The following is a 15316-nucleotide window of genomic DNA, read 5'->3' as shown; positions in this document are numbered from 1 at the left end:
GGAGGAGGAGGAGGAGACTAAACCTCCTGCCAAGTCTCTCCTCACTTTAAATCCTCGTGTCCCAGCCATTACTGTAAGTGCAGCGCATAACCACAGAGCGGTCCGAGTGCGTCGCACAAATCTTCAAATCAAACGTTGCTACATTACAGGCCGATGATGATACGCCGTGCAGCGCTATCGCCCTGCTTATGCTGCATAAGCGCTTTTCTGCCCCCAAATATTCATGGCTGCGCCGTAATTGTGAGGCTGGGAAAAAATCGAGTTATTAAAGGTGCTCTTCACGAGCGACCCCGATGCCTCTCAGCAGGGCTGTGGCCTCGCACTGACCTCCAGCAGCAGGTGTTTTCATGCTAAAGGAGAAAAAGAGGTACGCAGGTCCCGCTTTTTTCATCTCTGCCGGCACTATCCGTCTTTCTAGACGCGGCTCTTAAGTTCGAAGCTAAGCGTTCTCCCTTTTATCTGCATCTACCTCTTGTGAAGGTAAATCTCAGGTCAAGGCATTTTATGTAAGCGCGCACGAACAAAGTGTATGCTATATAATTTAGAATTTCTCTCACAATCCGTTGCCAGAGGTTTGTTTTCTCCTTCGAGTGCCAACGCTTTAGAGGCATGCACTCTCATGATGGAGTGAAAACAGGAGCATTATCATGTCCTGGCACAGACGACGGTGTCTTATGTTCGAAAGAAAAATCTCAAACGCCCGGGTGTAGTTACAGATAATTAGCTGATTTCACTAAGCAGCTGTTGGTTTTGGCTGCTGGAGAAAAGTGCATCTCTTTCTTTTGCTCCTTTAACGGAGGGAGAAGAAGATAAGTGGGGGAGGGCGTGTCCTCCTTTCAGAGAGCCTGAATCATTCATGTCGAAAGCATGTCAAATCTCCTTCACGCAAATAAATAAAACAGCTCAGGTTGACATGTTTTTCTGGGAGCCTAATGGTTCTTCAGATATGCGCTTTCATTTTAGCAGCGCATTCTCAGTCAAATTCGCCTCCGTCGTCAGGCGCCGAGCTTGGCCTGAACATCAAAGCCTGCTGCTGCTGCTGCTGCTGCACATGAATGTGCAGCCGTGCAACTCTCGCTGTTAACCCTCACCTTTTAATAACACGGGCTGTTTTTGTGTCTGTGATGCAGGAAACATTCAAATTAGTGTCTGAAAAAAGAGGGGGGGAAGAAAAATGACCTAAAAAAATGGGTAACAAGGGTTGGGGCCAAACATTTCACTTACTATTTATGTAAACATAAGAGAGAGAAAAAGTTAATTAAGGCTTTTGAAAAATGCAAATATGTTACAATAACAAAAATAGGCCAGATTTGCATGTTAAAGTAAGAATATGCAGCTTTTTCTGAACAGTAGAAACAGTGACCCCTGTGGCCAGAACTGGTAATTACAGGAATCTGGTGCATTCAGCTCATAGACAGTATACAAAACATGGGTGTAGCAGTGATAATCTCACATGTGGTTCATTCATTTTTGCTATACATACTTTTTTTGAACAAGACATTATGATAACTGGACAAATTCATGTAGTTACATAAGAAAGCAAGCGAGTTTAGTCACCAGCCTGCTTTCCAAAACAGTATTAGTCAACCAAACACACGCAGTTGCTGATAAGTCCAAATAACAGACTAATACTATAAGTCCTCACACTAAAACTGGACTGCAGATGTCTTAGACCTAAAAAGCAAGCCATAACATGCTGATGAAAAGGAGAAAATATCCATAAGTCTAAAGTTGGGTATTTTAACACTGAAGCCTATGTAGACCTACTAACATCTACTGGAAGCTGCTTTCTCTCGTGACCTCTGTGAACACTCTCCTGCAGATTTTATGGATTCAGGACTAATTTTGGTCAAATTAGTTGTTTTCTAATTATGGTAAGCTTAGCTCCATCTTTTATTATGCATATATTTCATGAGCCAGCCTCAAGTGGTCATTTGGAGAACTGCAGCTTTTAGGGCCGCGAGTTAGCTTCATTTCTGAGCTCATCAGCTGCTCATACAACAGATGAAATCACTTTATTAGTACAAACCACAAATTTACTGTTAACACACCCACTCAGTGTTAGGTGTGCTTCAGCAGAATAAAACCTATTTGTTTGCACAATAGCAGCTTCCTTTGTACACTTTAAACTCCTAACTTTAGGAAATATTCAATCACAATCACTGACAGTAATGAAGGCAATGCAACTCCTGCACTAAGAACCACTTCAGCACACGTTATAATAAAGAGAAGAAGCCAGTGTAGAAGTTATTTGATCGGTTGAGGAAGGGAGATCTTTTTATCAACAAATCCGGAAATGCACACAACATGTGTGTGATATATGATGTTAATATGTTCTTCTGCTGCTGTTACAGCACCACCGTGTTTCCCCTGCATGATAGATTTTTGGATTTATGGCCGCAGCACCGCGCTGCATTCACTGAGTGCCCCTGAGCCCGTGCAGTGATTTGCACCTCAGAATCAGATGTGTTTATAATGCAGATTGCAGATTACAATATTGAAAATGAAATTGTTTTCAGCCTCGTCCCTTGCGTACAGAGATCTCTCTTGATGCTCTTAATCTTTTCATCATCTATGGTACATAACAGAACGAAATTGCCAAATTCTTTGCAGTATTTTCCTGAGATACATTATCATCTTCCCCTTCTTCCCTTCTGAAGACTGAGCCTCTCTAGGATACTTTGTATGTATCCAGTCATGCTGCCGACTTCTTGCCAGTGACCTAATTATTTGTGAGATGTTTGGGCTGATGTTTTTTAAGCTTTGAACAATTTTTACAATCTTGTTTTGACCATTTCTTAGGTTTGACTTCTGATTTACTGCCGCTGTACTATTCTTCTGTCAAACATGGGGTTTAATTTGCAGCGATTTAACCCTTTAAAACCGGTCGGAGTGGGCACACTCTGTTTTGCGTAACTATTTTTAAATCCCGGTAGCTCTGCAACCACGTAAGCTAGCACAATAATTTTTTTTGCATATGAAACCGGAGGAGTTGTACTTACATCTTATGCCATCAGCTTGTCCTCGGTCACAGTTTCCTTCCACATATAGTTTTGCAAAAACTGCATAAAAAGCACTTGCAGCAACAAAAACATAATATTCCAGAAACACGCTTTGCCGATCCGATCAGCTGTTTGTAACACTTCCTACATTGGATTAGACGTCAGCGCGAACTTTCGCATGTCTGCCATGACCTGCCCGAAACCGGAAGTGACGTCATTTTCGCGGAAATGTAGTTTTTTACCGTCTGAGCCTATACTGGTGTTTTTAAAAGTTATGTTTGACTTTATGACTTTCTGTGTCGTTTCTGGGATGCTTAGGACTCATATTGCACTGCTGGAAATAGTTTATTTTGATGCATATGCTGCTTTTTTGCAAATTTGCACTATAATATTTATTTTCGTTTTTCCTGCAGTGTATAAAAATTGGTGTATTTCAAAAATAAAACTATGAAGACACTCAAAATAAATTTCCTGTGGTGGGAAACTATTTTGTGCAACTTTTTTGTATTTACAGTTTTGAGGGATAAGCCTCTTAAATTTCTCTAACTAGAAATATATGTTAAAAAAACAAAAACGATTTTCAATTTTTTTGTAGTTTATTGCACTTTTTTGCAATTTATGTAATCACTATGCACTTAATTCATACATATTATTAAAATCTAGGCTGTAATGGTTGTATTGATGTATATCAACTTGAAATGCTCCCAAAATGGCTCCACAGCATGTAAACATATAATATAAGCTCTGGCGGACTTGGTTCTATGGTAGGTCTTAAAGGGTTAAGGGGTCGTGCTTCTGAATGAGAGTTTATGCTCCAAACTGCTCCAGTTTTTGTTATTTGGTTCCAGTTATTTGAATCGTGCTTGTCAAGGCCACATCTACTTCCAAAACGTTATTATACTGGAGCCGAAAAGTTTGAAGACTTTACATGCTGTGATTTGGGATCTGTTGAAAAAGTTTCCTGCATGCACACAGACTTTTCTGTCAATATACAAAGAGGGCAGAACTGGAGAGCTATAGGCAGGCACAGATCATGTAAATATTGACTGAATATTAAACAATAGGCTTACTTCTCAGTGAAACAAGGGAGAGGAAATGAGTAGAGAGAAATCACAGCATTTGGCTAAGCTCACACTGGTAAGCAGACGGAAGAAACCAGTCACGGGAAGAACAATCGGACATTTGTAACGTTATAATAATACGGATAAAAAAAGATAATATGAAGATATTTTACTTGCTGACAGCGTGTTGAGAACAGTGTTTGCAGGTGGTGAAGGACACTGACCGGTGCGGTCGTGGTGGCGGGCGTGCTGTTGTCAGTGCCGGCCGGCTCGCTGTGCGTCTGTGTGGGCGTGTAGAGGGTCATGGCGTGCTCGGGCACCCGGCTCTGCCCGGTGTAGTCCTGCGTCGGGAGCGGGTGAGGTGCCGCAAACTCTGCGGGAATGCCATTCTGTGGGGGAGGCGGGTACTGGGCTGGGGTGTACGGCTGGGCCATCGCTTCTGGGGGGTTGGTGGCCTCTTGGTTACCCTGTGGAAAAACGCACAGCAGGAGGTGGGCGTTAGAACTACGGTTAAAATTAAACTTAAAGTAGGTTGTTTGACTTGTAAAACCAGCATGAAAGAAGCGCAAAGATCCCTGGTGTGATGTGGAAGGCAACCGGGGGGAGATGTCCTGCACACCAACTAAGTCAGGGGGAAACAGCCATCATATCACATCTCAGCTCATATTAGAGGAATCCTTGATCTTCTCTAATGAACACAGTTTATGTTGTAGAGCATGGCTTGCTGTTGGAGGGGCAAGAGTCATGGGGAATCTCAATTGCACTTGTGGCAAAGCACAGGAGGAAAGATCAATTAATTGATAAAATTTTGATTAGGGCCTTTGATTTCAATGACAGGTCTGTTAAACCAGCAGCTGCTCCCTCTCCAAGCTCCACTTTCATACTTTTTTGCTTTATGAGCTCTCCTGCTCTTCGCCACCCCCGTCTTTGTTTCCGGTTATCGCGTGGACTTTTTTAAAGACTTTTAGAAAGATTACTTTTCTCTAATTCTGTTTCTGCCGCCTTGAAATTTCAGATTCACCCAGTTTTATTTTCGAGGCTCGCACGGCCTCCGGCTAAATAAACGGAATAAATCTGCAAAAATCTTCTTTAAATTACGAAAAATCGTGAGCAGAGAAAAACAATGTGAACAAGCTTTTGTTTGCACCTTTTTGTACTTTTAGTCAGTACAGACATGTCTCTGTCAGTAGTGTTTTTCATAAACTGTAGATAAAAGATGGATGTAGTTACCTGTGACACCGACTGTTTTACTGTTTTGGTAATACTTATATCACAGCCCACAGGGTGTAATTCCCCTGTAATTAAATAGAATTTCAGAGTATTTTATTTGAAAATGCAATAAAATTATTACCTATACCAATACTGAAAGATATTGATACTAAAATAAGACACCGAGTCAGAATTTTACAGTAAAAGAAGAAATAAATATATTTTAAGTAATTTTAGATTAAACAGATTAAACCTTTTTATATCTTTATTTAATTTTCTTCATGATAATGTGCACGACCAAAGCTTTATTTGACTAATATAAATGTGACCGTTCTCCTTTACCAGCTTACAATACAAAAATAAACACTATAAAAATTTGCAGGCCTACAGTATGTGAGCTCATAATTATGAGCCAGGTGGAAGTTTCTTTTCTTTCACAGTCACTGTTCGAACATAACTTTGAAAAACAGCGTCTGAAGAGTACAGTATACTTTACATGTAAGATAGTACTGTTATAGTATTGTTTGTTTTTATGCAAAATTACAGACACATTACACAGTATTTAATATTACTTACAGTATAACTGTGCCTCCTTCCCCTCAGGCGATACTTAAATTTACTAACAAACTGCTGACAGGATAGTTCTTTCTCTGCTGTAGAAATCTGACTTGTTACCCTCCGGTGCACCTGCCTTTAAGGATGGCTACACAAATATGTAATTTTAAATAAAATACCTTGAAATTCAGTTTTTAATACAGGGTATTTACAGTCTTTGTAATTTAAGGTGTTACCTACTGTTTTATGAGCATTTCTTCTGTTGGTCGTGGTTTTTTGAAACTGGACATCACAAGCTATGAGTGGATCTGACTGAGAAACCAAGACCTCTGCACTCTCGTACAGTAGCTACACGTGAATCACCCAATTGGCCAACCTCAAAGCAGACTGATTTATTGCTGCATATCAATAAAATGGGAAGAACGCAGGTTTCCTGCATTTTTCAGACCCAGAAACAACCTTATGTTATGTATGTTCCACATCTACTCAACACCCAATGAACACGCTCATGTCGAGACCTGGATGTCGATGCTTTATCTTTAAAAGACAAAAAAAAGGAAATTGCACTGAATAATCTCATGCACTGAAATCCACAAATAAAGGTTATCACTTTGAGTTTTTAGACAGCTGCACGTTGCAAGACAGTTGCACGGCACACCTGCATTAAATGCAAGCCTGAGTTTGTACTCTATGATCATAAAACAATTGCAGCAACACTGAAAACTGACGTAGGCCTACGTTTTCTCGACTGACCACAAACTAATAAGAGAATTTCTGAGGAACTGGACCGAGAATCGATTACGTCTGTGTTTGTGAAGTCTTACAAAGGTAAGGCTGAGCCAGCTGAGTCCGATGGAGATGTACTCATATATATATAAAGTTGCAGAGCCCTGTCACTAGCAGCACGCGCCCTTTGTATAACTCTGATCCATCCATATGCTTCCTGCTCGGTTTGCGCTGCGTTCCACGTGTATTTTGTAGTCTCTGCTCCTGACTTAAGTGATAGATGGCTCTTTGCAATGAAGCAGTTTCACAGACCCTTTGTCTCGTATGGATGCTTGAGATGATGAGCTGCAGAAATAATGGACTTTTCTGGCTGGTGCACATTGTTAAACTCGGTAATGGCTGGACTACAGAAGTGCGTGTCTTATTGTTACGAAGCACCGAGGTCTGCGAATCCAGACTAATGAGCAGAACGGTGAGATCAGTGCTGCTGGAGCGGATATCCATCCCAACATTAAAAAACACAGAGGGAAAAGGTGAGACAATAACGCCGAAATCCAATAACACCCCCTGCAAATACCCTCAATCAAATTTAAAGATACAGATCATGCGAGCTCGACGCATAAGTCTCTCGATAAGAAAGGAGGCAAAAAAAGCAGCAGAAGTAAGTCTTTGTGATTGGAGAAAAACAATAACGGTAAACAGATCGAGAAGTTTCGGTCTCTTTCTTGACAAGCTGACTAGGGATGGTGTGATGGTAGATAAATGTGTTTTCTTCTTCCTTGCTGCTCGGCCTCCTTCTGTAGATTTCCAAAGAAAACCTATCCGGGCAGGAGGAGCCTGCAGTTTTAATGAGAGAGCCGAGCAACACTATGCTGTAAATGTAGTGGAAATAATTCTGCTCTGACGTGTTGGCAAACAAACCCCGGCCTAAACTGCGCTCTGCCAATTAAGGAAATGCTCCATTATCTAAATGAAAAAAGAGAGAAGCCTTGAGAGAGCCGAAGGATTGACCAGCCTCCTGCAGCCTGCCGGGCCCAAAGGCTGCTCCCGCTGCAGGAGCGAACCCTCACTCCTGCCTGACCTAATCCCCCCTTCTCTTTTTCATTACGCTATATTTCTATCTCCTCTGTCTCTCCCTCGATCCCCCGCCCCTCCCCCCTTTCCCTTTTATGCTCATCTCTTCCTCCCTCCTCTCTTTTTATGCAGAAAGTTTTTTAATCTCTACCCCTGTGCTCTACTTTTCCTCTCCCTCCAGTCATGGCATTATATAACACACTTGCATTGCAGGGCATCCTAATTCAAGGAAGCTCTTGATGTTGGCAATTTTCAACTTCTAAGCACCCATTTTAAAGGAGAATGGGGTTGGTTACCTAAAAAAAAAAATGTAAAAAAAAAAGAGGATGCACCTCCTGGTATGACAGCTGAATGTACCACCAGATCCTCTGTCCTCCTTTTAACCAGCCCGTGCAAGCTGTCGACACGTCAACAGTCCGGCAGAGACAGGAAGCTCGGAAACAAGGAGGTGCTGTGTTTGTACATCAAACGCCGTCCGTGTCATTAAAGGGATCAAAGCTTCGGCTTTTATTTTAGCCACTGTCGGGACAGATCCTGATCTGTGTTTTTATTTACCAAATGCAATTTAAGCGATCGGGAAAGCGTCGTCGTGTAAAGATTAGATCCACGACTTAAGGACAAATCTTTGCTCCTGTTTTTTCTTTTGTAGGAAACCTCATTATGCTCCTTGGGTTACTTGTGCTTTAATCCAGTATATGGTGGCACCTTTAGGCTGTTAGAATAAAACACAGAGTCCTCATTAGTTTTCAATGAGATGCCTGCATTGGCACAGGAGAGGCTGCAGCAATATGCAGAGGCATGCGGCAAAAAGGTTGTGCCACACTACAATGCAGCGCCACGCTCGCTGAATCGCAGCCGATCGGGTGTTTGCACCGGATCACATTTTGTTTGTTTGTTTTTCAGAGTAATTGCAATGATTGCAGAAACTTTAAGAGAGGCCACAGTTTGGTGCTTATGAACGAGCGCGGTCAGCAAAATGAAAGAAATACCAAATCCCAAAAAAACTCAAGTCAAGAAGACTCCAGGAAGTAGGCGTGTCCTCGACAGAAGCTTTCATGAATGTAGATGAGCTCAGGTCGGAGTCCACTGGGAACGTTTAGGAACATATTCCAGCTGAATGTGTGCATGAGAGCACGAGGAAGGAGAGGAAGCGCTCATTATCCCAGGCGAACCGCATCATCTGTCAAACATGGCGGCGATGCACGCAAACACATCCTTACAGGTCTGACTGCGTTACCCAAACTCCCCCCCACTGATGCTACGTTCCTTAGGTCCCCCACGTGAACAGGTGGGTTCTCTTAATTTACTATTAGTTGATCGATAAAGCAAGAAAAATGACGCTCTACACGCTGAAAAGAAAATTGAAGATAAAAAATATTGTTGTTCTTGTCTGCCATTAATAACAATTAGATGCCAATCCAGCAGAGTGGTACACGCAGCAGCGTCCTGGAAGCCTGGAAACAAATTACGTTCAGCTTAAACCGTTTAGGTAACTACGCTGGAACGAACATGACAGAGTGCTTAAGATTTGGAAAGTCGGTGTTTCTTAAAGTGATATTCTGAATGTAGGCAAATCACTTTGTGCGGACTATGGCATTAATCAGCAGGTGGTGCTGACTGTATTTCTACAGCTTATTTGCTGCGGATCCTCCTGCTCCTGAAATAAAACTCTTCCTTAACGACATGACATTTTTTTAAAGTTCAGTGTAGTCTTTCTGCGAGAGGAGCTTCTGGTTTTAGTTTGTTTGTTATTTCCTTGACAGTTCCTAAGTTTAGGGACATTTGTTTTTTCCCTTTCTCGCGCTTTAGCGTTAGCCGCGACACGTTCCGCTAAACTTGTTAAACTATCATCTGCCTTAAAGTGCTCCTCTGAGCTGGGGACACAATCTGAATCGTTGCATTCACACATCACACAGGCCAGCGTATATGTGTCAGGTCTGCTGCCATTCGAGCTTTAAACAAGTGCGAAGGACTGAGACAGAGCCGAGTGACACACAAACAGCACATCAGCCCGGAGCTCGTGATCGGCGAAAGAAAACTACTAAAGTGTTGTAGCACCACGTCGCTGCCGTTTCAAAGGGCAGCAAGGCAAAAGCAAGGAGGCGGAGAGAACAGGGCTCATTAGTGAAACACAAAGTAGCGCTGGCTCTCGTATGATCTTCGCCTTCCTCTGATGTAAGTGACAAACGAGTTATTCGACTGGAAATGAACTGGGAGAAGAAGAAAGGCCCACGCAAATCAGGGGAGTTGTGCTCGTCCCGGCGCGACCGCGCGCCCTTTCGGCTGGGGCCGAGCGGACCCCGCGATCGTCCGCGGCGCCTAATGAAAAGTCATCCGTGACAAACCGGGCAGGTACGCGGCACATCGCTTTCCCCTTGAAGAGGCTGCTGTTTGTTATGGCTCCGAATGAGCGCTTGTTAGACGGGATCCTGGTGAGTGTTTCTCTACCTGCAGGCCTGTTTATGAGAAAAGAGCAGGTCCCTTTGCGACACTTTAATGCCCTCCCCGCATGGCCTCCAGCCATGAGCCGCCTAAACCTCATCTCCACGGGCACGGCGATGAAGAATAAAGGCAACCGGAGAGAGCAGCCTTTATCGATCTCCCATCCTTTCCATTCCTCTTTCCCCCATCTCTCCTTTCACCCTTTCTACTCCTATTACTGAAGAGCACAATAAAAAACACTATGTCTTATCTTAAGCACTCTCCTCGTGTAAAATTGGATTGGAAACCCTTACTTAAGGAGATCACTTCTGGAGCGGAGTTTTGTTTTTACAGTCAGCATAAGGAGCCAAAGGGGTCAGAGGGAGGCCCGGTGGCGATGCCCACCGCCGAGGCTGTCAGTCTGGCGCAAAATCCCGGCGCGGTGCTCAGAAAGCTAGAGACGAGAGGCTTTCGCTGTTAACCCCGGTGTGGACGGTCAAGGCTATATTCCATCTCAGCAGGTACAAGGGCTTGGCCGCTCGCCAGCTACCCGTGATCCTCTTTAGCGGCACTCGCGGGGACGGTGTTGAGAGGCCGAGAGGAGACGGGGCTGTGCAAATACAGGAGCTGTTAGGAGGAACTCATAACGGCAGAGTGCTGCTCTGACTCATACGTGCGATGGAGGGTCAAAGAGCAGCGCGGAGGCAAAATACGGCGGGCGACTAATTGCGTTGCATTGAATCCGGAGGGAAATCACTCAAATGGGAGCGGGCTGATCAATCTCAGCGATAGGAGCCGTGATGGAGTGGGCAGCTTTATGGCTTCAGCTCCGTCACACACAGCCTGGATCATTTTTCAGCAGATGCCTTTCTACTTTACTCGCTTCCTACTGTACTACGCTAATAGTCTAAAGAAGCAAGAAATGTTCCTCCCCACTCTATACATTAAGCAATTCAACTAGATTTATGAAGAGCTCGGCGGCGCTTTTGCATAACCCAAACAGCGTGAATACTTAACATACAGCTCTGCCGCCTCATTCCTTCACGGAAAACATACACAAGCAACTTTTCTTCGTCAGATTACAGATGACATAACATTTTTTAAAGCGAACCTTAAAGCTTTGCCTGAAAACGGTTCCTGTGCCATCTAAAAGCTCATGCGCCGAGCACTCCTCTCTAGAAAAACGCTCATTTGCTTTTAATGACTGGCTCACGGTGACAGCGGCAAACTTGTGACGAATCCCACGCGGCCGTCACGGCACCGACCCCAGCGCGGTTTATCGTGAGGAGCGAAACGCAGCTCGGCGGAGGCCGATCGGTTGATGCAACACAAACGAAACACTGAGTGGTTTTCAGCCAGCTGCATGAAAGCCTCTTGTTGTCCCCCCGCTCTGCCGCTGATGCTCGGTTAATTGTAGCCCCGCTCGCAGACAGTCGGGCGAAAAGACGGCCTGAGATGATTTCCACAGGCAACTGGCATTCATTTTGTCTCGAAGGCGCATAAATAAAGGCTGTCTAGCTGGGTCCATTTTAATTAGATGAGCCACATGATCTTACTCCAAGTTTCTCTGTTAACACTCACCAGAGGCTGCGGCATGTGTTAATTACAACCACATGCCACACGCCGAATCCAAGGTGTGCTGGAAAGGAGAAACTAAGACGAGGTAAACAACAACAACAAAACACCTTCAGCAGAGCTTCTCGTGATGAGGTACGTATTTGGTGCAATGGCTATTCCCCTCCCCCAAGTCAACCAATTACAGCGAGCGGGAGAGAGAGTGAGGGAGAGAGCGAGCGGGGAGATTGCAGAAGCAGCCCAATTTAATGCAGATTCACATCACACCCCCAGCACAGCCAAACCCTGGTCCTCCTCACAACTACAGTAGGTTTATGATTTCAAATGGGCAGGGGAGTGGGTTATTGTTTTGTCTCACATTTCCTCCCCTGCAAACTCCCATCTTCCCATTTTTCCATCTCATTTGTGCAAAAATCAATTCACGAAAATAAACACTCGGCTTCCTCGCCCCGTGTCCGGGTCAATTTAGATTTCGCGCGCGCTCCTGCCGCGCTTTTCCGAGAGCCTTAATCGTTTTCACGTGTCACATATGTTTCATCCGCTCTAACATGATTTTTCCTTGTTATTGGGAGCACTTATTTGCTCCGCGGCCTCGGATGAAGGTATTAGAAGGAGAGTTCATTTTCCCCCAATCCCTTGCTGATTTCTTCATTACATTGCAGCGGTGGCGCCGCACGCAGAGCCCCGCACCGAGATGGGACTGCTCTTAGCGGTGCGACCGCGAGCGTTACTATACCTCAGAGACGCCGGAGCGCCACTTAATAAACAGAGTAGACAGAGGATCACTTTGAACTCCTGTGACATGTAATGAACCTGTCTGCCGCAGCCACGGCGCTGTCTGGGCTCGGGCGCTGCGTGGTAAAAATGCAGATAAATAAAAAAAGAAAGAGAAAGGACCAAATAAGCCCGGAGGCCCTGTGAAAAAGCCATCAGTTACACATGGTTAGACTCGGAGCGTTTTGCCAACGCCGTAAGAGGAGATAATTGTCTGTTTCAGTGCCGTTGCCGCTTTTGTTGCATAACAGATATTTACATCTGGGACTAATTACTCCGCACTGGGTGTCAAAATTTGGATTAACTTGTGGGATTCATCAAAGTTTTGTGTTTAGACTCGTTTATTAACGGTGTGCCCGTTTGACCTCGTCAGAAACACACCAAAGAACTTTTTCATCTACTACTTTTTTTCATTCTTTTAAAGTCGTCAGAACAAAGTGAAATCGACGTACATATTCCATTACCGAACAGCTGCTTTGAGATTGCGATTGATCACCGAAGGTAAAGACCTGAACCGAATGAAAACCGATAAGTGAACGGGCGGGGTGTTCTGTCATTCTGGTCATACGAACCCGCAAATCAATCGTCACGCCAGGGGTTGCTCTTCAGACTGCCGATGAGCGTTTTTCCAGATTCTAGTGAGGACAGAAACGCCAACGTTGGTTTGATTGTCATGTTAATTCACTACCTTAATTTTTTTCCGTTTTCACAGGCAGGGGTTATGATACCGGGGCCAGAGTTCCTCGTGAGGACAAAATGCCATTACTTAAGCATGCAGGAATCTCGACGTGACATTCCTTGACCGCTGTGACAATGGCAAACATATGCAAATGAAGGAGAGCGCCACTGTCATTATGACCCTGTCACGGAGACGCTGACACCTCCCCGTGGACCCCAAGCATGTTAGGAAAAGGGGGAGATAAACGGCTGAATTCTGGGAGAACAGGTGTAACGGCGTCTCTCGTGTTATCTCTTTATTCCCTTTGCTCTGCTGCGATTCCCGTCGTATTTGCATATCGTTCCAGCTTCCGCTGGCCTATTTGCCTCGTTGAATCCTTCGCTCTCCTTTTTTTTTTGTCTTTGCTCTGCACTGGAAGGAGGGACAGGTTTACATGGGCGGGATTCTTTGAAGTGAAAAAGCCGACTACTCCCCGCTGTAGCCAAAGCTCATCTAATCAGGGGCTAATTCCAGTTATTAAGATTTGAGAGATAACTTTGATTCATCACAGTCCATCTACCCCGATCGGTTAATCACTGTCGCGCTAAGCTCTTTTTTAGTCATCCTTTTGTTTCCACTCCCTCTGGCGTGCAGAGAGAGAGAGAAGGGGGGTATAGAAGAGAAGGAAAAGGGAGAAGATATTAACAATATTAATGACCCGTGATTCTCGTCTCCTTAATGAGAAGGGTTATTAACTATGATTATCCATGATGAAATGGTGGTAATTCTTGAAAGCTTGAGAAAACTTGTACAATCACTTGTCTGCTGATTTGCTCCTGTGATGTTTAAGAAAGAGAAAAGGTGAGTGCGGTGAGAGAGAGGAGTCGGAGGATAAAGAGGCGGGGGTAACTCGGGGAAACAGCGATGCTCGCAGCGGGAAGCTGGGAGGCAGGCGAAGGCAGCCGTCTCCAGTCCCGCCGCCGCTGCATTTCGCAGAGTTAAAATCTGTCGTCTTCAGAGAGATGAATCCAAACTCTGAAGTCGTTCCCCCCTCTTTAAAACCCTCGTCGCCTCGACGTCTCTCCTGATTCCTCTGCTGGTGGCTAACGAGTGGGCCAGCGCATGCAGCCAGTCGCCCATCTGCCGGTTGACACTGCTGAATGGCTGTTTGAACACCTATGCCACTCTCGCAGATCCCTGATGCAGCATTTCCCTCGCTCGCCTCTTTTTTTTTATTCCAATTATAGGAAGTTGCATGCCTGTGGAGTCCCTGTCGGCTCCATATGATTCCCTCAACGGAGAGGGGGGGTTGCGTGGTAGGGGGTGCTGTCTGGTGAATCATTGATGTGCAGTCAGACTGTTTCATTGCAGATCTGTGTGCGTGTGTGCATATGGGGGAAGAAAGGGGTTTGCAGCAGACAGATAACAATCCTGAATTATGCATGTCTGTCCCTCGTGAGGAGTCGAGGTGGCGGGGAGGGGGCTGGCGACGGGAACGAGCTACACTCTCTCTCATCCCCGGGGACAAATTTGGATAGAAAAGAGCTCGGTGCGGAAAAGTTGGGACCGCCGTGAGCTCCACCTGACCGATTCAGACGCCTCTCTTTAGCTCGACGAACTCCTCAAACTGTGATGGCTGCCGTCGTAGGCGCGGGATGCCCGGGAAATGAGTTCGGGAAACAGCGTGCTCTCTGGTAAAACTGCTAACAGGACAGAGCAGCAGATTTCCCAACTTATTCGTTAGATATTTTTTAAAGGCATCTTTGGGAATTTAAGCACGGGCCATGTGGCAACACTATCACCTTCCCTAAATTACACTGTGTCACAGAAACACCTGCTGGGCCCATTTTAGATAATAATCCCATTTCTACATGCCAGTACAGCTCTCACACTGGAGAAATTGGATTGTTTGCATTACTGACCTGTGGAGCAAGGCAGTCTGGGAAAAGCAACAGCCTTGAGGCTTTATTAGATTCGGCCGGTCTTTCATAAACAAAAACCTTGCTTTTGAAAAAGGTACAAAAAAAATAAAAAAATCTACTAAATGTGGGTAAGCGAGCACTTTGTGGACACACTCCATTTATTTTCTCCAATTAAATCTCTTTAATTGGATTGAGGGCTGGCACCTGGTTTACACTCTGTCAACCACGCAATCCACAATAATTGATGCCAGAGCCGAGGTGTCTGTGTGCGCGTGGGATGTGTGGCGATGGGGGAGGGATTCGGAGCATGTCTCACTACTCCACAATTTCACTCTGATC

General features: G+C 44.8%; 1 protein-coding gene across 11 annotated transcripts in view; it reads right to left on the bottom strand.

The window, feature by feature from the left end:
* Positions 1 to 15316, bottom strand: part of rbfox3b (RNA binding fox-1 homolog 3b) — a 448440-nt gene that overhangs the window by 50117 nt on the left and 383007 nt on the right. For 10 of the 11 annotated variants that reach the window (XM_035912565.2, XM_035912571.2, XM_035912566.2 and 7 more), the window contains one exon: positions 4237 to 4530. In XM_035912565.2, the coding sequence (XP_035768458.1) occupies positions 4237 to 4530 (294 nt within the window). The remainder of the gene's footprint in view (positions 1 to 4236; positions 4531 to 15316) is intronic. The other variant, XM_087840097.1, reaches the window with a different exon arrangement.

Source organism: Neolamprologus brichardi, chromosome 4 (genome assembly GCF_056152115.1).
Source record: "Neolamprologus brichardi isolate AB-2024 chromosome 4, ASM5615211v1, whole genome shotgun sequence".
Classification (NCBI taxonomy): Eukaryota; Metazoa; Chordata; class Actinopteri; order Cichliformes; family Cichlidae; genus Neolamprologus; species Neolamprologus brichardi.
The sequence above is the reverse complement of the archived record's forward strand: the minus strand, read 5'-3'. Positions and strand labels throughout refer to the sequence as shown.